Here is a 25,691-nt window from a genome sequence, read left to right on the forward strand (position 1 = left end):
TTGGCTGTTCACAGTCTTTTGTGTTTTCCTGCAACTATTAGAATCATTCGCTCTGTTTCTGTGAAATAATGTTGGAGTTTGGTAGGTATTGCATTGAATCTATAGATTGCTTTGAGTAATATGGACATTTTAATAGCATTAACTATTGCAGTCTATGAGCATGAAATATCTTTCCATTTCTTTGTGTCGTCAATTTCTTTTATCAATGTCTTAGAGTTTTCTGAGTAGAGGTTTTTCAACTTTTTGGTAAAATTAATTTTAGGTATTTTCTTCTTTTTGGTGCAATTGTAAATGGGACTGTTTTCTTAATTTCTCCTAGTATATAGACATGCAACCAATTTCTGTATATTGATTTTATGCCTTGCCATTTCACTGAATTTGGTTATTAGTTCTAACAGTCTTTTTTGGAGAAAAGTTTAGGGTTTTCTACATATAAAATAATTTCATCTGTTTATAGTGACAGTTTTATTTATTTTTCCAACTTGGATGCCTCTTATTTTTCTTGAATGATTTCTTTGGCAAGGATTTCCAATATTATGCTGAATAAAAGTGGGGAGAATGGACGTTCTTGTCTTATTCTTCATCTTAGAGGAAACATTTCTAGCTTTTCACTGTTGAGTATAATGTTAGCTGTGTGCTTCTCATATACGACCTTTATTATGGTGAGGTATATTCCCTCTGTACCCACATTGTTGAAAGTTTAGTATAAATGTATATTGAATTTTGTCAGAAGTGTTTTTATACATTTACTGAGATGATCAAATGACTTATGTTCTTCATTTGGTTAATGTGGTATATCATATTACTTTGCAGATGTTAATGTTGAACCATCCTTACATCCCTTGAGTAAATCCCACTTGGTCATAGTATATGATTCTTTTAACATATTGTTGAGTTTGATCTTCTAATGTTTTGTTGAGGATTCTTGCATCTGTGTTCATCAGGGACATTGGCCTGTAATTTTAAATTTTGTGATGTTTTTGGTTTTTGTGTTTGTCTGGTTTTTGGTATCACAATAATGCTAGCCTCATCAAATGAGTTTTGAAGAATTTCCTCCTGTTCAACTGTTGAAAGAGTTTTAGAAGGATAGGTATTAACTCTTCTTTAAATGTTTAATAAAATTCACTAGACAAGGCATCTGGTCCCAAACTTGTATTTGATCAGTAATCAAAAGCCTCCCACAATCTCTCTATGTGTTTTGGTCTGTTCAGATTTTCTATTTCTTCCTAATTCAGTCTCTGAAGATTCTGCGATTCTAAGAATGTATTCATTACTACTATGTAGCCCAATGAGTTGGCAAGTAATTGTTTAGGATAGTCTTTTAAGAACTTTGCTTCCCTGATACCTCAGTTGGTAAAGAATCCATCTGCAATGCAGGAGACCCCAGTTCGATTCCTGGATCAGGAAGATCCCCTGGAGAAAGGATAGACTACCCACTCCAGTATTCTTGGTCTTTCCTTGTGGCTCAGCTGGTAAAGAATCTGCCTGCAATGCGGGAGACTTGGGTTTGATCCCTGGGTTGGGAAAATCCCCTGGAGAAGGGAAAGGCTACCCACTCCAGTATTCTGACCCAGAGAATTCCATGGACTGCATAGTTCATGGGGTCACAAAGAGTCGGACACAACTGAGTAACTTTCACTTACTTACTTTAAGATCCTTCGTATTTCTGTAGCCTCAATTATAACATCTCCTCTTCAATTTCTGATTTTATTTATTTCAGACCTCTTTTTTTTCCTTGGTTAGTCTGGCTAAGGGTTTGTCAATTTTGTTTATCTTTTCAAAGAATCAGCTCTTAGTTTTACTGATCTTTTCTATTGTCCTTTTAGTCTCTATTTTATTTCCATCTGATTTTTATTATTTACTTTCTTTTGCTGACTTTGTACTTTGTTTCATCTTTGTTTTCTAGCTTCTTTAGATGTAAACGTAAATTGTTTTTTTGAAATTGTTTTTGTTTCTTGAAGTAGGTTGATATTTCTTCCAGCTTCTCTTTTAGAACCACTTTTGCTCCATAGGTTTTGGTATATTGTATTTCATTTGTCTCAAAGTATGTTTTTATTTCTCTATTGATACTTTTCATTGACCCAGTGGTTGTTCAGTAATCTGTTGTTAAATATTCACATATTTGTGATTTTTACAGTTTTCTTCTAGTAATTGATTTAAGTTTCATACCATTGTGGTTTGAAGAAATGCTTGATATGATTTCAGTCCCCTTAAAATTGAAATTTGTTTTATGGCTTAATGTATGATCTGTTCTAGAGAATGTTCCATATGCACTTGAAAACAATATGTCCTGCAGTTTTTGGATGGAATATTTTGTGCATGCTAAGTTGCCTCAGTTCGGTCTGTTTGTGACCCTATGGACTGTAGACCACCAGGCTCCTCTATCCATGGGATCCTCCAAGCAAGAATACTGGAGTGGGTTGCCCTGCCCTGCCCCAGGGGATCTTCCCAACCCAAGGACTGAACCTGAATCTCTTATGTCTCTTGCACTGGCAGACAGGTTCTTTACCGCTAGTGCCACCTGGGAAGTGGGAATATTCTGGGAATATTCTTTCACCCAGAATATTCTGTAGATTCTATTAAGCAGATGTAAGTTGTCACTAAGGCCAATGTTTTCTTATGAGTTTCTGTCTGAATATCATCTTATTTGGAGTTCTCTGGGCTTCTGAGATCTGGATGTCTGTTTCCTATCCTAGGTTAGGGAAATTTTCAGCCATTATTTCTTCAAATAAGTTCTTCCCCTCTCTTTTGTTCTTCTCCTGAGACCATCACAACATGAATGTTAGTCATCTTGATCAGATCCCTAATATCTCTTCACTTTAATTTTACTTGTAACATTATTGTTGTTGTTGCTGCTTAGTTTAGATGAGTTTCCTTGCTTTGTCTTTTAAATCATGGATTCTTTCTACCACTTTATCTAGTCTACTAGTGAATTCTTTTAGTGCATTTTTTCATTCAGTTATTTTGTTCTCAGCTGTGTGTACTTCGTTATATTTTCTATCTCTTTGCTGAAGTTCTCACTGTGTTCATATATTCATCTGTGTTCAGTGAGCAGTTTTATGACTATTGCTTTTAATCTTTATCAGTTAGATTACCTATCCTCATTTCATTAAGGGCTCTTTCTGAAGGCTTGTCTTATTCTTTCTTTTGGCACATATTTCTGTTTTGTCATTCTGTTTGATGCTCTGTTCCTATGTATTAGGTGAGATGGTGACCTCTCTGTGTCTTGAAGTATTGACTTTGTGTATGTGAGGAACTTTATAATTCAACCTTGCTCTGGTGGTTGGTTGTCTTTTGAACCTTTGTGATTGTCCTACAGCCTGATTTATTCTTGACAGGTTCCTGTTGTTGAAGGTGTATCAAGACTTTTCTGTATTGCAAGGGGAAGGATCTCACTTTGTACTTAGCTTTAGGCTATTTGAAAGCCAGATACATGGGGAACAAGTTTTGAAGTATGCAAATATATAGTCCTATGGACCACATTCATAAGCCCTGCTGGCCTTCACACCAGGAAATCTGGAGGTGACCCTTGGGTAGCGTTTCCGTAAATCAGACCTCTAGACAAGTGTATAAGCTCCTTTCAGGGAGGTATCAGTGAGCTCAGGGAGGTCAAGGGAGTATGCAAGAATGGTGTCTTACATTCCCCAAGAATGCCTCTGTACTCTCGAGATGTGTGCAGACCTGAAGCCTGTCCCTCAAGCTGAATCTCCAGGACAAGTAAATTGTCCTTTTTAACAAGACTGGAGGTGTGTTTCAGTCTACTACCTGTACAGTGCCCTGGATGTGGCATCCTGTCAAGAACTATCTTTCCAATTGTTATAGTTCCATGGGGCCCAAGAATGCAAATCCCCTTGCCCACCAGGGCCAGATGATCAGGGGGGCATAGTCTGTCTGTCTGGGTTGCTTGAGCTTGCTGGCTCTAGAAAGGCATCTGGAATGCATGGGGGTGGGACATGCTCCTTGGCTTCAGCATGACATCAGGAAAAATCCTTGTCTGTGTGCCCCTGCCAACTTCAGCAAGGGAGTGGGAAAGTGTCATAATTTCACACTAGCTGGTACCAGCCAGGGAGTGAGGGAATGCCATACCCACTCATCCCTGCCTGCCTTACCATGACAGTGGGAGGGTCCCCTATCTGCATACCTGCCTGTGCTAACAAGGGAGGAGAGTGCAAAATGGCATCTGCCAGCACTCCACTCTCCAGAAAGAGCTCCAACGTCCTGACCTCCCCCAGCAGATGCTTGAAGATTAGCATATGAATCTACTTCACATTCCAGGCCTTTTCAAACTGCTGGTTTTGCAGTGGGTTCTAGGGCCAATGAGGCTTCCCTGGTGACTCAGATGGTAAAGAATCTGCCTGCAGTGCAGGAGACCTGGGTTTGATCCCAGGGTCAGGAAGATATCCTGGACAAAGGAATGGCTACCCACTCCAGTATTCTTGCCTGGAGAATTCCATTGACAGAGAAGCCTGGCAGGCTACATTCTATGGACTTCCAAAGAGTTGGACAACAGAGCGACTAACACTTTCCCTTGTTTCTAGGGCAAATGAGACCTCATGCAAGCCTTTTAAAAGGAGAATCTCAAGTCACCTCAACTGTTGACTAAAAAAAAATGCACATCCTAAAAATTGAGAGTTATGTTTTAGTCAGTGGACAACACTGGGACTTAAGGCTGAAACACAGCATCTCAGATAACTCTGAAAGACTGCTCCCAAGAGGCAAGGGAGGGAGCCAGGCTATATAGGAATTTTTGCAACAAAGGCCAGGTAGTCAGAACCTCAAAAGATTACTGTTAATTAAGGAAAACCAGATATTTCAAATTAAGGAATTTGGCACTTTTCTATATATGTGAAGATGCCAAGTCTGGGCTCACTGAAATCATTCCTTTGATATGCACCTCAGTTCAGTGTCCTGTGCTTCTTATCCTTGTCTCCTCAGGAAGTACCATCAGAGGTGGCTGTAAGCCCCTGGCTGACACATGTGGGACAGATCCTGCCTCCACCCTGAGTTCTCTCAGGGCTCACCATGCAGCTGTAATGTGATGGCTTGATGTCAGCAACATACTCTGTTTACTTATGTGGCAGGTGGCATTTTTAGTTCACACAGACTTTTGGATTCCTTGAACATAAGCTTTGCTGGTTTCTAAGCCAGACATTTTGGGGGCTCATTTCTTTGTTGTAGGTTCCAGGGCTGGGCTGGCTGATGTGGGGAACAAGTTCATCATCCTGGGGAAAAGCCCTCTGTTTGTGAGATCCCGCCCTATTGTGGGACTCTGCACCAGGGATGGAATTTTTGTTGAGCTTGCATCTCTGCATTTTCTACCAATCTCAGTGTGGTCCTTTGATCATGTATTGTGGAGGAGCAGTTCAGCTAATTTTCAGTTCCTTTTTGAAGAATATTGTCCCATATATAGCTATAGAGTTGGTGTGTCCATGGGGCAAGGTGAGTTCTTGATCTTCCTGAGTCTCCACCTTGGAACACCTCTCCCTGCCCCACCAACCCCGACCCCTGCCATGCACATGTATTTTTAATTAAGGGAGGTGCTTTACTTTCTGAATTCATGTAAACCTGGTAATGTCTTTCTGTTGCTTTGTTACAAAGACTCTACTTTATTGGGATTGTTTAGGAATTAAGACTCAAAGGTTTCAATGGACATCTGTACTTGCCAGAAGCTATGCAGTTAGCCTTTTTAAAATCCTTGGTAGGAGACCCATTTGTCTGTATGGGTACATGCAGTCTTCCAGCCCCCACCCCAAACATACACACATTTTTTTTTTTTCAGCCCTTATGTGGATAGAAGTGTGGATGATTTTCTGTAAAATCTACCTGGAGTGTGAAGAAACTTTTTGATGTGTAAAATCAAGTGTTTTTCTTTTTTCTCAATTTTATGCTGAAAGGTCTCTTTAATTATCCCTTTGATCATTGTTTACCTTACTGCTGCTGCTGCTGCTAAGTCGCTTCAGTCGTGTCCGACTCTCTGCGACCCCAGGGATGGCAGCCTACCAGGCTCTTCTGTCCCTGGTATTCTCCAGGCAAGAACACCAGAGTGGGTTGCCATTTCCTTCTCCAATGCATGAGAGTAAAAAGTGAGAGTGAAAAGTGAAAGTGAAGTTGCTCAGTTGTGTCCCACTTCGCAATCCCATGGACTGCAGCCCACCAGCCTCCTCCATCCATGGGATATTCCAAGCAAGAATACTGGAGTAGGGTGCCATTTACAAATCTTGCCAAATACTCAAATGCTATAATTAATAGACACACCTACATTTTCTGACCTGATATCCATCCTGTCTCTATTCATTTTCATCTTTATCCTTTATTTATCTAGATTGTCCTTCACAGGACTGTGTAAGTGTTTTTATTGTCACTTCTACTGTAAAATCTAATGTGGGTTTGTCATAAGGAAAATGAGTAGAATACAATGTTCATCATGTTAATAACTAAATTTGAATATAGTTTTTATGCTGAGTAACATGAGAAGTACCTTCTAGGCAAAGCAAGCCTGATGAAACTGGCATTTTTTCATGGATAATATTACAATGAATATTGACACCAAGGACAGTGGGAATATGGTATATGTTCTTCTTCTAGCTTGCATGCATGTGTGCTAAGTTGCTTCAGAAATCTTTCTCCAAGGTCTCCCAATGTCCAGTCTCTCAGGTACATTGGAGAGGTGTGTTATACTGAGGTAAACTTTTGCCATTCCCCTTCTTTTTGCCTGTGGCTTTGATATTCTGGAATATTGGAGCTTGTGTTAAGAACATTCAGTGTGTGCTTTATACTCAAGCTGGCACTATACACACCATTGCTACAGCACTGTTCTGGCTGTGACTGTAATTCCAGCGTGCACTGCTGCCAGCCCCACTGTGATCCTCCTCCATTGTTTCCTGGGAATTAATCTCCAAATGTAAATGATTCCCAGTAGAATAATTCTATTTTATTCTTAGAGAATGATAGGTGTTTATTATTAGTTAACAAATCTTTCCAATTCAGGAGCCAGAATTGATAAATGTATAAGGTGCTGCCTAAATTCTCTTGGGCAGAGGAAAACATTTCATTTAACAGAAAGCACATGTAAGCATCATCTTTTCTTCTTTCAATTCATTTAAGTTAGTGTGTGTGTGTGTGTGTGTGTGTGTGTGCATAGGGGTGGGGTATAGGCAATACCCAATAAATATGCAAGTAAGATAAACTGGATATTAGAAGTAAGCATGCCATGGAGAAAAATTAAGCTGAAAAGAAGGATGAAGAATTCATAGTTTTAGTTTTCCATTGTTTGTGGTTTAAGAGGTCATTATATTATAGCTATTTTTATGGACAATTGGGTAAAAATACCTTAAATGGAAGCACTCTGTCTGTATTTGTTATTTGAAATAGCATTTATAGTTTAAATCATAATCCAGATATACCAAATTAATGGTTGAAAAGCTGTATTATTACTGTTAATCTCTAACTATCTGTTCTAAAATCCAACTATAATTGAAGAGCGTTGACTTACAAACCTTGAAGCTGCGTAAGAGAAGAGAAAATGCATATAACCTTCACCTTGTAAAGTGGTTTGCCTTTTGAGAAGAGGTTTGATCTTTTGGAAATGGCTCTGTTCACTGCTTGCCTTGTGTTATATGCTTAAACTGTTTTATTTAATCCTTACTATACCTCTTCAATTATTTATCTCTATGAAAAAAAGTAAGGTTTAGAGAGATTAAATGACTTGCCTGAGGGGGCACAGCTAGTAAGTACCAAAACCAGGATTTGCACCTAAATCTCTTTGATCCAAAGATTATATTTGTAATAACATTTTAGAGTCCACCTCTGACTTGAGCTAAGCAGAATAAGTGGAACACAGATCTCTTGGTTACTAGAGCTTGCACATGGTTTGGCCCCTACCTTCCTGTCTAGGGAGGGCTTCCCTGGTGGCTCAGATGGTAAAGAATCTGCCTGCAATTCAAGAGACCTGGATTCGATCCCTGGGCAGGAAGATCCCCTGGAGAAGGGAATGGCTACCCACTCCAGTATTCTTGCCTGGAGAATTCCAAGGACAGAGGAGCCTAATGGGTTACAGTCCACGGGGTCACAAAGAGTCTGACATGACTGAGTGCCTCATACTCACTTCTTGTCCAGCTTCTTTTTAGGCTACACACCTCAGGCTCTGTTCCCTGGCCCCACTGGCTTCCTTTCTGTTTTAAATACCACATTTGGGGGTCTTTGCTTATGCTGTTTCCTTTGCCTGTGGTGTTCTTCCCCCTCTTCCTTTTTCTATTTGTTTGCCTATTTCTCTATCAGGCCCTAGACCCAGAATTCATTTGCTCAGAATCCTCTTCCAGCCATGGTGTATAAAGGAGGTGCCTTCCCCACTTAAAGTCCTTCCTATTTGTTATTTCCTTCCTAGCAGGTAGCCAACCTGAAATCAATCTGATCGCTTCCTTGTTATGTATCTCTCTACAGAATGTAAGCTCTCTGAGGGCAGGTATTTTTTTCCTCTTCAGTTCAGTTCAGTCACTCAGTGGTGTCCAACTCTTTGCGACCCCATGGATCGCAGCACGCCAGGCCTCCCTGTCCATCACCAACTCCCGGAGTTCACTCAGGCTCACATCCATCGAGTCAGTGATGCCATCCAGCCATCTCATCCTCTGTCATCCCCTTCTCCTCCTGCCCCCAATCCCTCCCAGCATCAGAGTCTTTTCCAATGAGTCAACTCTTTGCATGAGGTGGCCAAAGTACTGGAGTTTCAGCTTTAGCATCATTCCCTCCAAATAAATCCCAGGGCTGAACTCCATCAGAATGGACTGGTTGGATCTCCTTGCAGTCCAAGGGACTCTCAAGAGTCTTCTCCAACACCATAGTTCAAAAGCATCAATTCTTCAGCGCTCAGCCTTCTTCACAGTCCAACTCTCACATCCATAAATTCAGACTTGAAGAAAGTAGGGAAAACCACTAGACCATTCAGGTATGACCTAAATCAAATCGCTTATGATTATAAAGTGGAAGTGAGAAATAGATTTAAGGGCCTAGATCTGATAGATAGAGTGCCTGATGAACTATGGAATGAGGTTCGTGACATTGTACAGGAGACAGGGATCAAGACCATCCCCATGGAAAAGAAATGCAAAAAAGCAAAATGGCTGTGAAAAGAAGAGAAGTGAAAAGCAAAGGAGAAAAGGAAAGATATAAGCATCTGAATGCAGAGTTCCAAAGAACAGCAAGAAGAGATAAGAAAGCCTTCTTCAGCGATCAGTGCAAAGAAATAGAGGAAAAGAACAGTATGGGAAAGACTAGAGATCTCTTCAAGAAAATTAGAGATACCAAGGGAACATTTCATGCAAAGATGGGCTTGATAAAGGACAGAAATGGTATGGACATAACAGAAGCAGAAGATATTAAGAAGAGGTGGCAAGAATACACAGAAGAACTGTACAAAAAAGATCTTCATGACCCAGATAATCACAATGATGTGATCACTCACCTAGAGCCAGACATCTTGGAATGTGAAGTCAAGTGGGCCTTAGAAAGCATCACTACGAACAAAGCTAGTGGAGGAGATGGAATCCCAGTTGAGCTATTTCAAATCCTGAAAGATGATGCTGTGAAAGCGCTGCACTCAATATGTCAGCAAATTTGGAAAACTCAGCAGTGGCCACAGGACTGGAAAAGGTCAGTTTTCATTCCAATCCCAAAGAAAGGCAATGCCAAAGAATGCTCAAACTACCACACAATTGCACTCATCTCACATGCTAGTAAAGTAATGCTCAAAATTCTCCAAGCCAGGCTTCAGCAATACGTGAACTGTGAACTTCCTGATGTTCAAGCTGGTTTTCGAAAAGGCAGAGGAAGCAGAGATCAAATTGCCAACATCTGCTGGATCATGGAAAAAGCAAGAGAGTTCCAGAAAAACCTCTATTTCTGCTTTATTGACTATGCCAAAGCCTTTGACTATGTGGATCACAATAAACCGTGGAAAATTCTTCAAGAGATGGGAATGCCAGACCACCTGACCTGCCTCTTGAGAAATCTGTATGCAGGTCAGGAAGCAATAGTTAGAACTGGACATGGAACAACAGACTGGTTCCAAATAGGAAAAGGAGTATGTCAAGGCTGTATATTGTCACTCTTCTTATCTAACTTATATGCAGAGTACATCATGAGAAACACTGGACTGGAAGAAACACTGGACTGGAAGAAACACAAGCTGGAATCAAGATTGCTGGGAGAAATATCAATAATCTCAGATATGCAGATGACACCACCCTTATGGCAGAAGGTGAAGAGGAACTAAAAAGCCTCTTGATGAAAGTGAAAGAGGAGAGTGAACAAGTTGGCTTAAAGCTCAACATTCAGAAAACGAAGATCATGGCGTCCGGCCCCATCACTTCATGGGAAATAGATGGGGAAACAGTGGAAACAGTGTCAGACTTTATTTTTTGGGCTTCAAAATCACTGCAGATGGTGACTGCAGCCATGAAATTAAAAGAGGCTTACTCCTTGGAATGAAAGTTATGAACAACCTAGACAGCATATTCAAAAGCAGAGACATTACTTTGCCGACTAAGGTCCGTCTAGTCAAGGCTATGGTTTTTCCTGTGGTCATGTATGGATGTGAGAGTTGGACTGTGAAGAAGGCTGAGCGCCAAAGAATTGATGCTTTTGAACTGTGGTATTGGAGAACTATATCTATGAAGTTAGAACAGTACATGACATATAATAAGTGTTGAAAAAATTTGAAAGAAGACTGTATGGGTGACCTTCAAGTTTATATATTTGCCTCTACTTAGAAACACTGTCTTTAAAATTTTTTCAAAGGATGTATTTGAAAATATCTTTAAGAATTTTGAGTGTTCCTATCATGTTTAAACCTTGATCAAGATACTTAATAGTGTTACCACAAACCATTGCAACTTTCTGCAGCAACAGATTTCTGCTTTGCTTCTCATGTAATGGTCTTGTTTAAATAACTCACCTGAATGTGCATATTAATAAGAGTATAACTCTTCGGCTAATTTTCTGCAATAGAATTATGGAAAACTCTTAGAATAGTTTTGCTAGATAAGGACTGGGGATGCCCTCCAGTCTAACTGAAATCTTGTAGAAAGGTGAAAAGGCTTCTCCAAGGCTACATAGGTCCAGAAACTTGAACAGAGCCCTTCCTGTTACAGAAGGTCACCTCTTCTACTCCCCCACCCATGATAGTCAATATTTTTATAGAAACAACTAATTTTATATAGTATTCCATCAAAATGAAAATGTTTTTAAAAGGTATCAATATTAATCTGAGTTCCTAGTTTATCTTAAATCCATAAGATATAAAATGGTAACTTTCATGGGTACCTTAACACTGAAATCACTGCACACACTTCTGTCTAAGGCTGCTGTGATGTAGACACAGAGGCCTGTGGTCTCCTCAGAGAGAAAGGGAAAGAAGTATTAGGTTCAGGATGAAATAAATTATACAAGTTTTCATTGTTGTTGTTGTTGTATTTATCTACATAGTTAGCAATTAAAATGACTGTATTTGAACCTCATATTCAGGAATCACAAATTTTAAAATAATTAGGTTCAATAACTTACAGATTCTATGAGCAGTTCTCATGTAATGAAGGAATCCCTCATTTTTTGGAGATGTTTCTTGAAAACCTAATTTGATTTACACAAATTTATGACTATTTCTAAACAAGATAAAGCTTGCCTTTATATCTTCCTAGAAGCTAAAGATTGGTTTTCTAAGGAAATAAATAAGATAAAAAGAAAAAAAAGGAAACTCAAGAACAAATTGCATTGTTCATATAAGGAAATGAAGGAAAAATAAACATGTGATTCATCAATATAAACGATATGCCCAGTGAAGGAGGGCAATGACTATGTAGTTTCTATGTAGCTCAAAAATAGCGTTTTTGTTAGAAAGTGATTTGTGTAAAATCAGTATAATCAAGACTTGCAGTACCTACTTTATTCCTTCTTTTCTAAGGTTGGCTCAATTCCCATCCCCCCACAACCCCATATTTTTATATGGGAAAACATATAAAACATGGCTTCCCAGGGGGTGCAGTGGTAAAGAATATGCCTGCCAATGCAGGAGATGGAAAAGATATGGATTCCATCCCTGGGTCAGGAAGATCCCCTGGAGTAGAAAAATGACACCCTGCTCCTATATTCTCACCTGGAAAATACCATGGGCGTGGGAGCTTGGTGGGCCTCAAAGAGTCAGACACAACGGAGCAACTGAGCAGCTGAGCACACATACACATAAAACAGAGTGTAAATGACTATGAAATCGGCTTTTCTCTGTGATTAAGAGCATTTTTATGCTGACTTGATAGAACTCCAGTTCTCCTCCATTTTTTCATTTATGGAACCATCACAGGATGTGGGGAAAAATTTATTTGTCCCCAAATGACAATGCATATAAGTCACAGAAGCATCTATTCCTACAAATGAGAGGGACCAAGGGAATTATCTTGTCCAAAAGTGTCCTGTAGAGATAAAGATGGTCTTAGAACCCTGATGCCTATGGTAAAGAGGTTTTGTCTTTGCCTTTGTCTTTGGTGTAATGCAGCTTTATTTTTCTATGTACAGGAATACATGGACTCCAACAAATACATTGAACATCTGTTAAATCAACTTGAGGAGCAACACAGAAGTCTCTGGAGGTGAGTTAAATCTACTTCTTAACTTAATAGGTGCATCTATAGCTTTAATCTTGATCACGGAAGCATGGAGTTGGCAAAAGGTCCTTCTTCTACTTGGTGGCCAAACGCACCTTTGGGGGCAAAAATCAGCAGAGGCTACCTAAAGAGATCCATTCCTTTAATTAAAGTAAAACAGTGGTTGTCAAAAGTTGTCCTTGAGTGAAGGACCTGCTCAGAGCTTGGAGGATGGTAGAAATCATAACACTTGCCAAGGTCAAGGAATGCATTTGTCCACAGCCATGCAACAAACTTATATTGTAGAAAAGAAAGTGAAAGTGAAGTCACTCAGTCGTGTCCGACTCTTTGCGACCCCATGGACTGTAGCCTACCAGGCTCCTCAGTCCATGGGATTTTCCAGGCAAGAATACTTGTATTCTTGTAGAAACTAGAACCCAAAATCCTCTGGCCTTTGCCTGCCTAAATATTGTTTATGTTTTTCTATAATTGAAAGGCTGAGAACACGTCTGCTTAAAATTTCTGCTTCTCTTTATATTAAAAAATACATATTTCAAGAATGCTGTTATATAGGTCCCCCATGTTTGGTTTGGTTTTTGTTTTATGTGATGAATTCTAACTCTAGGTATGAAAACATCTGCAGGTAAACTGAAAAGAGAAGAGAGTATTACATAAGTATTATACAAGTTTTCCCAAGTAACTCATTCGCTGAGGCTTCTAGGGAATGGAGATTATTGTGATAGGGTTATCTAGATCTTTAAAGCCCATGTGGCCTTGTTTTTGTCAGTGCTAGTATGGACTCTGAATTCCACTTACTAAATTCCTATAGTTCTTGTTATCTGGAATAAATATGCTAGTGCTTAATTACATGATACCTTACACTGCATCAGAATTATTGAATATAATTAGCTTCCTCTCTAAGGGGTCAATAAGCCCCAAAAGTCCTTTATGTCTTATCTCCTCATGGCATGGAGGCCAGTTTCCCCTCTGTGAGGAAGTGAAGTGACGTTGCTCAGTCATGTCCGACTCTTTGCGACCCCATGGACTGTAGCTTACAAGGCTCCTCTGTCCATGGAATTTTCCAAGCAAGAGTACTGGAGTGGGTTGCCATTTCCTTCTCCAGGGGATCTTCCCGACCCAGGGATTGAACCCGGGTCTCCCGCATTGCAGGCAGACACTTTACCCTCTGAGCTACCAGGGAAGCCTCCCTCTGTACACAAAGATATTAGGGAGGTAAGTAGGACCTAACCATGTGGCTTTCTTGCCCAACCTCATCCAAATCCACTTTACTCATTTGTTCTGCTCTGATGTTAGTTTTCCTACTAGGAAACATGTTGTTCAGTCTCTAAGTCATGTCCGACTCGTTGTGAAACTAGAAAACGTGTCGGTAGTTATAGTAATAGACAATATTCTATTTTTCTACCTAGAAGAAAACTGCTAATAGGATACAACAAAACTGTACAATTTTTAAGTCCACTTGTCACTAAAAGACACATCAGTTAACTTTATATAAATTGATGCAATATTTGTTAGATTTGATTTTGAGATCTATAACTTGGTGATACAGTTTTCTTTTGAGAACGAGTGTGTAGCAATAGCAATATATTTATGGCTATATGCCTTTTAAATTATATTTTCCATAGATGTACTGCAAAGTATATTTAACTGAGTTGTAACATTTTCTTAAAACTATTTGTATAAAATAAGTTCCCCCATCTTTCCAAAGGAAAATATATGAATGATGAATACCATCTGATGAATAAATTATACTTTATTTATAATTTGGTCAGTGTGTTTTATATACATTTTTGAAGAGGAATAATAGTTTCACACATTTTTGAATCAAAAAACCTGCATGGGAAAGGATATTTTCCTGCTTTTTTAAGGTAGTTAATAAAAACCTTTGGTTTTCTCTGATATGATTAAATTAAAATCTCATTTCAGGTACAGACATCACCTAACCTAAAGTAAGAGCTCAGATTTTTGTGGGCAATCACAGCTATTTTCCTTCAGTAATAGAATTTTGCTAGTAAAGAAGCAAAGGCTTACATATAGTCACAAGATCTAATAGAAAAGCTTTATTTGAATAATAATAAAGGGCAATAATGATATTTGAATAGTCAGAATAACAGTGAGGAAATGGAAATGGTAGTATTGAAATGAAAATGAAAACCAATAATAGTAGATTTACATACTATTTATTGAATCATGAAATTATACTTGATTATATTTTGTAAACAGATCCTGACTGACGCATAGTGATAGGCTTTCTGATGCTTATTACAGTATCACAACTTCAACTACAGCCAAATAGTTTATGGTGAAAGATTTATGAGTGACAGTGAGCAGTGGGGGAGTTTTTTTTCTGTTTATGATTGAATATTTAAAATGCTTTCTTGAGTTAAGGTAGACTCTATGATATGCCGAGGACCATGGCATACCACAAACACAAGCACAGCTAAAGCGTCTGAAGTCAAACAAACATTCCCATAATTCAGTATATATGTTTTCTGATTTTTATTGTGCATTTGATTTGTAGCTGTTACAACTTTCGTGTAGCTGTTACAACTTTCGTTGATGTTGATATTAACTAATGGTCTTCCATTTATACTTAACCTATAACTTAAAAATTCTGAATATTTTTAAAAGATTATTTTGATGTGAACTATTTCTAAAGTCTTTATTGAATTAGTTACAATGTTGCTTTAAAAAAATGTTTTTGTTTTTTGGCTACAATGCATGTGAGATTTTAGCTCCCTGACTAGGGATCAAACCCACACCCTCTACATTGGAAGGGGATGTCTTAACCACTGGACCACCAGGGAAGTACCAACTTTGAGTATTTTGATCTTCCAACAATAATATTAGTCAGCATTAATTTATGGCCACAGTCTTTGAGGACTGATCAAAAGAAGATATACGTCATACTGTTATTGCCTCTTGCTCAATGATAAAAGAATTGGACAAATGGTAGAAGATTGGATATAAGAATGAAAAGTCTTATTTTTGTGAAGGAATCTCATAGTCTTTAACAGGCTTTAGTCATTTTTTATAGCATAACCATGTGCTGTGACACAAATATATTGTTGTAATCATACTCTCAAGATAACTGGTTATTTTGGGGTCCAGTTTAGTATTGTGCTGAAATAGACCTTTAATCTGCTCTAGGTTTTCAAATTGTTAAGGAATTTGTGGTGTTCAACTATAGCTGTCTGGCAAAGAGCATTTAGCTCAATTAATGTTTTGATACCAGCAGAAGAAAACTTCTGTGAATTTATCTGAAGAAGAGGGTGGATTTGGGATCTAGAACCTAGTCTAAGACTTGAGTACAAATCTGGGTGCATTTCAATTGCTCTGCCTCTCCCTACCTGATAAGAAAAAATAAACATACCCAGCAACAACTTATTTATAAGTTGATGTTGAAATGTGATCATATATTTTTGTATGTTTATTTGTTTTAATGAGGAAAGTTAAGATTAGGAGAAAAAGGCTCTTTTGTACTTAATGATTCTTATATCATCTGTTACTGTTTCTGATTTGACTAAATATATCTGTGACTGACAAGAAGGAATGTGAGAAAACAACTGCTGAGACTTTCTCCTGATATTTGACAGAAATCTTTATCCATTTGCAGCCTTAGATTAAGAGTTTAGAACAAACACAAACAGTTGGAAAATACAAACGGGATTCATGAATATTTATGGTGTTAATTACTCTTTCATGTCACATATGTGAAATTATGTATGACAAATAGAGGCAGCATAACACTCTAGAAATGGAAATAAGACTGGATTGGAGGTTTTGGAGGCATAGACTCTGGTCCTGGTCTGTCCAAAGTGATTACTGGGTAACACCTCTGAGACAGAGTTTCCTTAGGTATAAAAAGAAGGTATCAATATAGCTAGTATTTAAGATAACTGAGCACTGAGATTATATGAAGCATATAATATCTAAAATAGCATTACCTATAAATAACATGTACTGATCTGTATAATATTTTTTCTCTAATACTTATATAGCTGGATCATGTAGAATTTAATATATGTCATAAAAGGCTTCGAAGAATCTGTAGAAATGCCTCATATAATAGATCCCTAATGACTTGTGGGGCTTCCCAGGTGGCTCAGTGGTAAAGAATCCACCTGCAGTGCAGGAGATGTGGGTTTAATCCTGGGTGCAGAAGATTCCCAGAGAAGGAAATGGCAGCCCACTCCAGTATTCTTGCCTGGGAAATCCATGGACAGAGGAGCCTGGTGGGCTATGGTTCATGGGTTGCAAAAGAGTCAGACACGACTTAGTGAGTAAACAACAACAGCTTGCCAGTGACTGAACCAGATAATGTCAAAGTATTCATTTCAGATTTTCAGAGTTTGAGTTAGAGACAGAGTTATCAATAGCCTGTAAGTAAGTGAAGAATAAGTAGGTTTCAAGGCCAAAATTAAATGACAAGATCTGGTGAACGCACAGTGCCAATTTCCAGTCAACAGATGCCAAAGCGAAGCCTCATTGGAACAAGCTGTATTTAGGCTAGAGTTTCTCAGTTAAGGCACTCTTGACATCTGTGGACCAGGCACGCCACTACAGGGGGCACAGGCTCAATCCCTGGTCAGGGGCCTGAGATCTGTCATGCTGCATGGAGTAGACAAAAAATAGACAAAAAAGAAAAGATTTTGCTTTAATTGTAGAACTACTCAGAGCCATTTATATTGCTAATGTGTTATGCATATCAAATATAGACTATAAAATATAATTTTCACTTCTTAAAAAATATTTCCCAATCCTATTTTTCTTGGAGCATCTACTCTGACTAAAGGTCTAAGGAATATATTTTGGGAAATGGTGACTTATCTAGTTTGGTAGCCAAATATACAAAAACATAGTTGCATCTCTTTCTTCATCTTTCTCCCCTTACTTCACAGGTATGGGATGGGTACCTGTGAATGGTAGTTTGTAAAAAGAAGCAAATGGTATGGGTAGTTTGTAAAAGAGATGGGAAGTTTGTAAAAGAGAAGCAAATAGTGTGAGAAGTCTGGGTTATTGATAAAAGAGGAAAGTTAACCCCAAGTTCTGAGGGGCAGTCAAAGTATCAGTAATACCAGATTGCAAGAATCTGAAGAACGATTGATCACAAGCAATGTTTGCCCTGGTAAAGCACAGAACTTGTGTTTCCCAGAGGAATAAGTGTTGGTTGCCTACATCACCAAGAAGAAGAAAACACTTCAATGAAAAGCATGTAGAGATCTCTGGGTGCAATAAGAGTCCCTAGGATCCATCCTTCCAACAATAAAATGATAGTTTCAGTGCATCCAAAAATCTTTAAAGTAGGCTTTTGCATTCTGCCTTATTTGTGATTCTTAATATAAAGGAAGAGATAGAAAAAAATATTGGGCAAGAGCTTTGTTTCCATTCCCACCATGATTCAACATGCTGCCTACCTAAGCAGAGTGAAGACTGCCGTGAAATGATGCACATCCCAAATAGTCTTCACGTTCTCCATAATTTTGACGTATTTATACATTTTGGGGTGAAGGTAATTGGCCCCAGTGCCTAAAGTTTCCTTTAGCAGTAATCCCTGTTTCTGTAAAATGTGAGTGACATTAAAGTTGCTTACTGAGAGGCGACATGCTATCATTCTATCTCTAGGAAAAGATCATCCTTTGCTACCATGTTATACAGAAATTGTCTTGTGGCTGTAAAATAGAGTTAAGAGGCAAAAGCACACACAGCCTGAGAAAAGTCAAGCCCAGAACTTCTTGGAGATTTGCCTTCTGTGTATTTTGGTTCTTAGAATCGAATTATCCAGGCATCTTAAGAATTAGCACGTCTCTATCCTCAAGGGGTTAATTTATGTAGACCAAAGTGATTCCAAGTATTACACAGGGTGCCTTTGGTATAATCATAGACTTCCACTGGGAGAGCTTAATTGGCAACAAGTAAAATTGCTCTGCATGAATTCTTAATGGTGGACACCAAATAAAATAAGAACTGTGATTTGTTTTTTAAAATCCCTTCAAGAGAAAAGGAGACTACCTCTGGGGGATAGACTGTAGCAAACAAAGAACTCAGTGCTCTCTGCTAGCAATAAAAGCAAAAGCTCATGCTAAGCCCATAGAATAATAGTGTACGCTTTCCCAGCTCTGCATATTTCTCTCTGCTGAGGTCAAAGGAGACCAGGACTAGCAAGCTTTACAGTTTATTCCCCTCCTCTCTGCCCTTGCGCTGGATTTCTAGTATGTATCTGCGTCCTCGGGGCAAGTGCAAGCATCAGGCCACCCTGGGAACCCATCAATGTCACTTCTCAATTACCCACCAGGGGTTGTTCCAGAGATGCAGACAGTCTCAGACCCCTGCCAAGATAAGAGTCTTGCCTTTAAGTCATGCCCTCTGCCCAGCACAAGGGAGAATAAATCAGGAAATCGGATATTGTCACATGCTTCAGTGGTTATGTCATCCATGGACGGTGGTGGTGAAGGCTGTGGGCTGAGATGTATCCCCAAGGACTCTTATTATAGACTGATGGTGCTGCTTTAGGTAAACAAGGGAGCATGTAGGCTTCTTCTCAGAGCTCCGAGACTCTGGCTGAACTAACAGCTTTATCTTTAAGGTGACTTTTGTTCAGTAACAGAAGGGGCTAATAGAGCTAAATCCAGAAAGGTATCCGATTGATTGGAAGATTGCCCAGGTTCATCATGCTTCATGCTTTGCTCCTCAGTTGTGTCTGTTTCTTTGCAACCCCATGGACTGCAGCCCACCAGGTTCCTCTGTTCATGGGATTCTCAAGGCAAGAATACTGAAGTGGGTAGCCATTCCCTTCTCCAAGGCATCTTACCAACCAAGGGATTGAGCCTGGGTCTCCTGCATCGCAGGCCTGATTCTTTACCCCATAAGTCCCCAAGGAAGCCCGCCCAGGTTCATATTTGACATTTACTTTAGGATTGATCAACATTATTGTTGATTTAGGTGGCCGGTGTATGGTCTGCATGTTTGTCTACTTTGAGAGTTGCCTAGTATTTGAATCCAAGTTATCCAAGGCAAAGAGATTACCAAAAATGCCAGAGTGAAACTCTACACCAACTTTATATATACATGATTTACTTATTAAACCTGTCCACCCTTAAAAAGGCTGTGCTAATCCATCAGAGAATATATTTAGGTCTCAACTGAATAAATGTATAAAATAAACTATTTAAAACCTATGGGTTTTATCTTTGCCTATTCACTACAAATCTTGTTTGAAAGAAAAATTCACATCCATTTATCAAGACTGTTCCACCCCAGGCTAAGTGGAAGACTCTGTAAAACACTTTATATGAAACAGTCCTTCAAAAGACCAAAGGTTTCCCCAAGGAGCTGATGGTTTGATCTGAGTCCTGAGTAGGAGCAGGTCTAGAAGCATGAGGACAGATGAAGAATTGGTTATTGACTAGATTGAATTTGGGCTGCCTTTAAGACCTTTGAGTATAACTATATGTAAGATCTTTGATGAGGGATTCAGGTCTAGAGCTCTTTATAGTTAATACGTAAAACAGTATAGATAGAGCATTCGATTAACCTACAAAGACATAAAACTGCCCTCTGCTATAACTGGGGACACATCCCCACATTAAAGATGGATTTATTGCAGCCATGGGAAGCTTGAGTTGAATAATATTGTACAAGTAGGTCTGTAGAGGATCTGAAAATTATTCTACTTCTAGTTTAAATAGGTTTGTGCTCTTCAAGAAAAATTCTTAAAGTGCCAAAAAATATTTCAACATCAATAAGATTCAGGGGTGACCCAGAGAAATTTACTACTATGTAATCTGAAAACATTTGACTTAAAAACACATTTGTTATTTTTAGATCCATGCTTATCTTAATATGACAGCCAGGAACCTAATGTGATTTATTTATGTGAAATTAAAGTAAAAAGCCTCGAGCAAAAGGCATTTTGTAGATTTATTGGAGGTAATAAAGATCACAAATATTCCCTACTAAGTTGAAAGAAGAAAAACTCCAGCAGGCGATGATATAAATGACCTACTAGACATAAATGCATGTGTTGAAGCTGACGTGCACCCACAGTAAAGAATGACAAAGTGTCTTTTTTTTTTTCTAGAAGGAGGAATAAAATGGGTAATTTACCATGGCATCCTATTTAATTTTAATTTTAATGGAAAAAGAATCACCAACTTGTTAGTGCATGAGCATACTTGTGACTTTCCCCACCCCCAAAGAGATTGATTCTTAGGATATAACTCTACATATCTCTCTACATGTGTAACTCTGGAGTTTAAAGGAGTAAATTTATTTGTTTTTGCTTACCCTCTATTCTTTTTGTGGCTTCTGTATTCAGAGGCCTGGAAGGGAGTTCTAGAACCCACCTAAATCCTTCAATTCTAGGGAGAGATGTTAGAGCTTCTATGAAAAGAGAAAATACAAACTGTACATCTCAATTCTACGCTGCTCCATTAGCCAGCTTTTACTAGTAGAGGACATCATTCACTTAGATCCAAGGGAGGCCCTGGTTCTTGCTCTATCCCTTTACCCCTCCCCCAAGTTAATGAGAAAGATCCTTCAACAAAATAATCCAAAATGTAACACTGGCTCTGTCCACACCTCCAGTGACTTCTATACCAGTTCCAAGCATGAAGCTCTCAGTCACACACTGTCTTATTTTTTCATGCATGCGCATGCTCATGCTCAGTAGCTCAGTCATGTCTGACTCTTTGTGATTCCATGGACTGTAGCCTACCAGGCTCCTCTATCCATGGAATTTTCCAGGCAGGAATACTGGATCAAGTTGCCATTTCCTACTCCAGGGATCTTTCCAACCCAGGGATCAAACCTGCATCTCCTGTATCTCCTGCATTGGCATGCAGATTCTCTACCACTGAGCCACCTTATTCCTCTAAGGTTTTTGGCTTGTAAAACCAAATCTTTGGGTATCTCATCTCTCTCATAGTGCTTATCATAAGACATCCAACTTCAAACCTAACACTTCACTTAGCCTGAAAGCAGAGAGACAATTGGTTGTATGTTCTAATCATCTTTGTACCTAAGAGACTTAGCATGTGATAGAATTGATGTTGATTCAAGAAGAGAAACTATTAATGGTTCATGTGTTCATTAGGGATGAGTCTGCCTTTATTGGTGAGTCCATTGCAAGGAAAAGATCAAGCAAGCATAACAAAAGGTCCTTTGTTTCAGTGCTGTACCAGTGCTAAAAGGGATCCATAGTTTCAAGATAGTTCCTCTTAGAAAGGTAAAGATGGGATACTTCATGAAGATGTGAACATATTGCTTTTGCTATATAAAGCTAGGAAGAATGCTTGCTTCACTAGACTTTTATTTTATGCTTGTAAAAAAATTCAATCATAAAATAAGTTTGGAGACATGTCCTGTCTACATGTTGTGTCACTGGGCATCATAGGAAAGATTCCAACCATTAACAATAATCAAATGTGTATTTCTGTCCATAATTTTATTCCCATTATCTACCAGTTGTATCTTGGGCTGCAAACAACATTTTCAATAGACACAATGAAAGAATTTCTCATAATTTTTAAAGAAAAGGACTAAGAGACTATGAGAGGTTAAAAAAAAAAATCCATGGTAAAAATCTAGGCCTTCAATAATTTATCACCTTGAATAAAATGAAAAAAATTTAGAAAAATTGTAGACAATAGATTGTTACTTTTAAAGATAGAATTGATAAGATACACACTGCTGTACATAAAATATATAAACAATAATGACCTATAATGACCTTCTGTATAGCACAGAGAACAATATTCAATATCTTGTAATACCCTATAATGGAAAAGAATCTGTAAAAGTGTGTGTGTGTGTGTGTGTGTATATATACACACATATATATATAAACCTATATATATAGAAGCCTATATATAAGCTTATATAGCCTACATATATATATATATAGGTTTCCCAGGTGGCGCTAGTGGTAAAGAACCCACCTGTCAATGCAGGATACATAAGAAACGTGGGTTCTATCCCTGGGTCGGGAAGATCCCCTGGAGGAGGTAACCCACTCCAGTATTCTTTCCAGGGAAATCTCATGGACAGAGGAGCCTGGCAGGCTACAGTCCATAGGGTCGCAAAGATTCGGACATGACTGAAGCGACAGCGCACGTGTGTGCACGCGCACACACACACACACACACACAAACGTATATATATACACATACATATATAACTTTTATATATATATATATAAAAGCACACATTCATATATATATCACTGTATAATATATATAATACATATATTAAAAGTATATGTAATAGATATGTACATATATATTAAAAAACTGAATCACTTTATTGTACACCAGAAACTAATACCACATCATAAACCAACAAATACTTTAATTTAAAAAAAAAAAAGAATTGGGGCTTGGCCTGAAAATCTATAAAGTGGTACTGGCAGAGAAGACCTTAGAATTTCGTTAAGATGGACACACACTTGAAGTCAAGGTCATTCACCATAGATAACAATGACATGGGCTGCCAAACAGAGGGCAAGTTTTCAAAGGATTAGTGGCATTAGTAGAAAGTAAACAGATGAAAAAAGAGAGCAACTAACAGCTAAAAGTAAATTTCATTTTTATTAGCTTTCAGAGAAGGCAATGGCACCGTACTCCAGTACTCTTGCCTGGAAAATCCCATGGACGGAGAAGCCTGGTAGGCTGCAGTCTATGGGGTCGCTAAGAGTTGGGCACGACTGAGCGACTTCACTTTCGCTTTTCACTTTCATTCATTGGAGAAGGATATGGCAACCCACTCCAGTGTTCTTGCCTGGAGAATCCCAGAGACAGTGGGCCCCCGTCTATGGGGTCGCACAGAGTCGGACACGACTGAAGCAACTTAGCAGCAGTAGCAGCAGCAGCAGCTAAGTGCTTTAGATAACAAATAAGGGGCACTTTTTATCTCCTAAACCTCTGATCTAGTCCACCTGGGGTGGTATTTGGTGGCACACTGCCACAGTCAGGGTCTCTGTTCTGACTGCTTGGTGAGTGTGCTGTCCTGTTGAGAACTTTTTCAAATACTATCTCTGGCTCCTTCTCTGCAATGTGAAGTTCATGTCCTGATTCTGACACTTACAGTGTGGTTTCTGAAAAAGCCCTTTAGGCATCCAGGCCCTTGGTTTCCCACTGATAACAGGACAGGGTTAATCAGTGATTTCAGCAGTCTTTTCTTTAGGGCTAACAGTCTAATTATTATCAATTACCTTGTAGGTCAGCTGAAGGGTTGAGTGATGAAGACAGAAGAGAAATGATAGATCCACAAAATTACTGAAAGTTTGAAAGTGATAGAAAGTGACAGTTTTCCTTCTTGAAAGAAGGCAGCAAATTATTTTTATATACCTGGTCTTCTTTCAGCTCTAACTCTTGGACTGTGTCTTGGCACTGAATCTTCCAAAGGTAGTAAAACAGCATGCTGGCAGACCCAGGGCACCAGAATAGAGTCAGAGTCTGTGACACTTTCAAAAGGCTTTGCAGGAAGTTGTTCTATTGAATAATGTTTAAGTTTCCACAGAAGCTATGAGCACAGCATGGTGAAAAAAAAAAAAATCATTTGCTCATTATTTGAAAAATATGCCACTCTGAGGTTATGGTCCCTATTAAGGGAAACTGCACTGTCTTATGATGTCTCTTCAGTGTTCCCTAGAGATTCACAAAGTCATTGGCTAATTGAAAGCCAAAATGTGTATTTACCTGGGTTTATTCATTTTTATTATCTAATTGATTTTCCTGTATCTTGGCTTTGGAAATACATATCTGAGTGGGGTCAATTACAGACAGCCACTCTAAAAGAGAAATTCTTTGGGTCAGATACATAATTTAGGACTTTGGCCTTTGGAATCATTTGTTACCAAGATGATATAATTTAAACTGTACCAAAAATTGCATCTATCCAAAAATACCTCTACCACTGGACTGCTTGGAATTCTCACGCCTGAAATAAAAGAAATTGGGTGTCCAGAAAAATCACTTCTGAAATCTGTACTTGCCACCTGAGGGAAGTTCTAGCTTTACTCTCTTAGCTCCTGGTAGTATTCACCAAGGATTAGTTTGCCAATTAGGGAACTGTGGATATCTGAATACTGGCTTTTTTTTCTTTTTTTTTTTTTTAGCAAAGTCAAGCTCAGCATATTTAGAATTGAAGAAAGTCCTAGTAGACATGTTAAGAGTAAAAATCTAAGTATTTCTATTTCTAGCTATACATGTCCCTACCAACGCTGACCTTCTTTATTACTGATTATTCCTACACACACACTCCCTACTGTCAGTGTCTTATTCTAGTCACACACATCCTTCAAAGGAGAGCAGAGATGAGCTCAGTTCAGTCACTGAGTCCTGTCCAACTTTTTGAGACCCCATGGATTGCAGCACACCAGACTTCCCCATCCATCACCAACTCCCAGAGTTCACTCAAACTCATGTCCATCAAGTCAGTGATGCCATCCAACTATCTCATCCTCTGTCATCCTCTTCTCCTCCTGCCTTCAATTTTTCCCAGCATCAGGGTATTTTCCAATGAGTCATTTCTTTGCATCAGGTGGCCAAAGTATTGGAGCTTCAGCTTCAGTGTCAGTCCTTCCAGTGAATATGCAGGACTGCTTTCCTTTAGGATTGACTGGTTTTATCTCCTTGCAGTCCAAGGGATTCTCAAGAGTCTTCTCCAACACCACAGTCCAAAAGCATCAATTCTTTGGCATTCAGTTTTCTTTATGGTCAAATTCTCACATCCATACATGAATACTGGAAAAACCATAGATTTTACTAGACGGATCTTTGTTGACAAAGTAATGTCTCTGCTTTTTAATATACTGTCTAGGTTTTTCATAGCTTTTCTTCCAAGGAGCAAGCGATGGTCCTCCTAATCTATTACAACTCAGCACCTGGATTCCTCAGCCTCAGTCCGCCCAGGCTCCCTTTTTAAAATTCACCCTGAGTTTGAGACTATACCACATATGTCTACATAATTGTTTGCATCTTGCAAAAACTCCAAAATTATTCCACATACCTCAGTTTTTATTCTATAGATATTTTCAGCACCTGG

At 38.8% G+C, this 25,691-nt stretch overlaps 1 protein-coding gene across 1 annotated transcript in view; it reads left to right on the top strand.

The window, feature by feature from the left end:
- NCKAP5 (NCK associated protein 5) overlaps nt 1-25,691 on the top strand; it is a 906,569-nt gene that overhangs the window by 246,008 nt on the left and 634,870 nt on the right. The window contains exon 2 of the mRNA XM_052635984.1: nt 12,562-12,635. Coding sequence (XP_052491944.1) covers nt 12,562-12,635 — 74 coding nt within the window. The remainder of the gene's footprint in view (nt 1-12,561; nt 12,636-25,691) is intronic.

The sequence above is a fragment of the Budorcas taxicolor genome, chromosome 2 (genome assembly GCF_023091745.1).
Source record: "Budorcas taxicolor isolate Tak-1 chromosome 2, Takin1.1, whole genome shotgun sequence".
Classification (NCBI taxonomy): Eukaryota; Metazoa; Chordata; class Mammalia; order Artiodactyla; family Bovidae; genus Budorcas; species Budorcas taxicolor.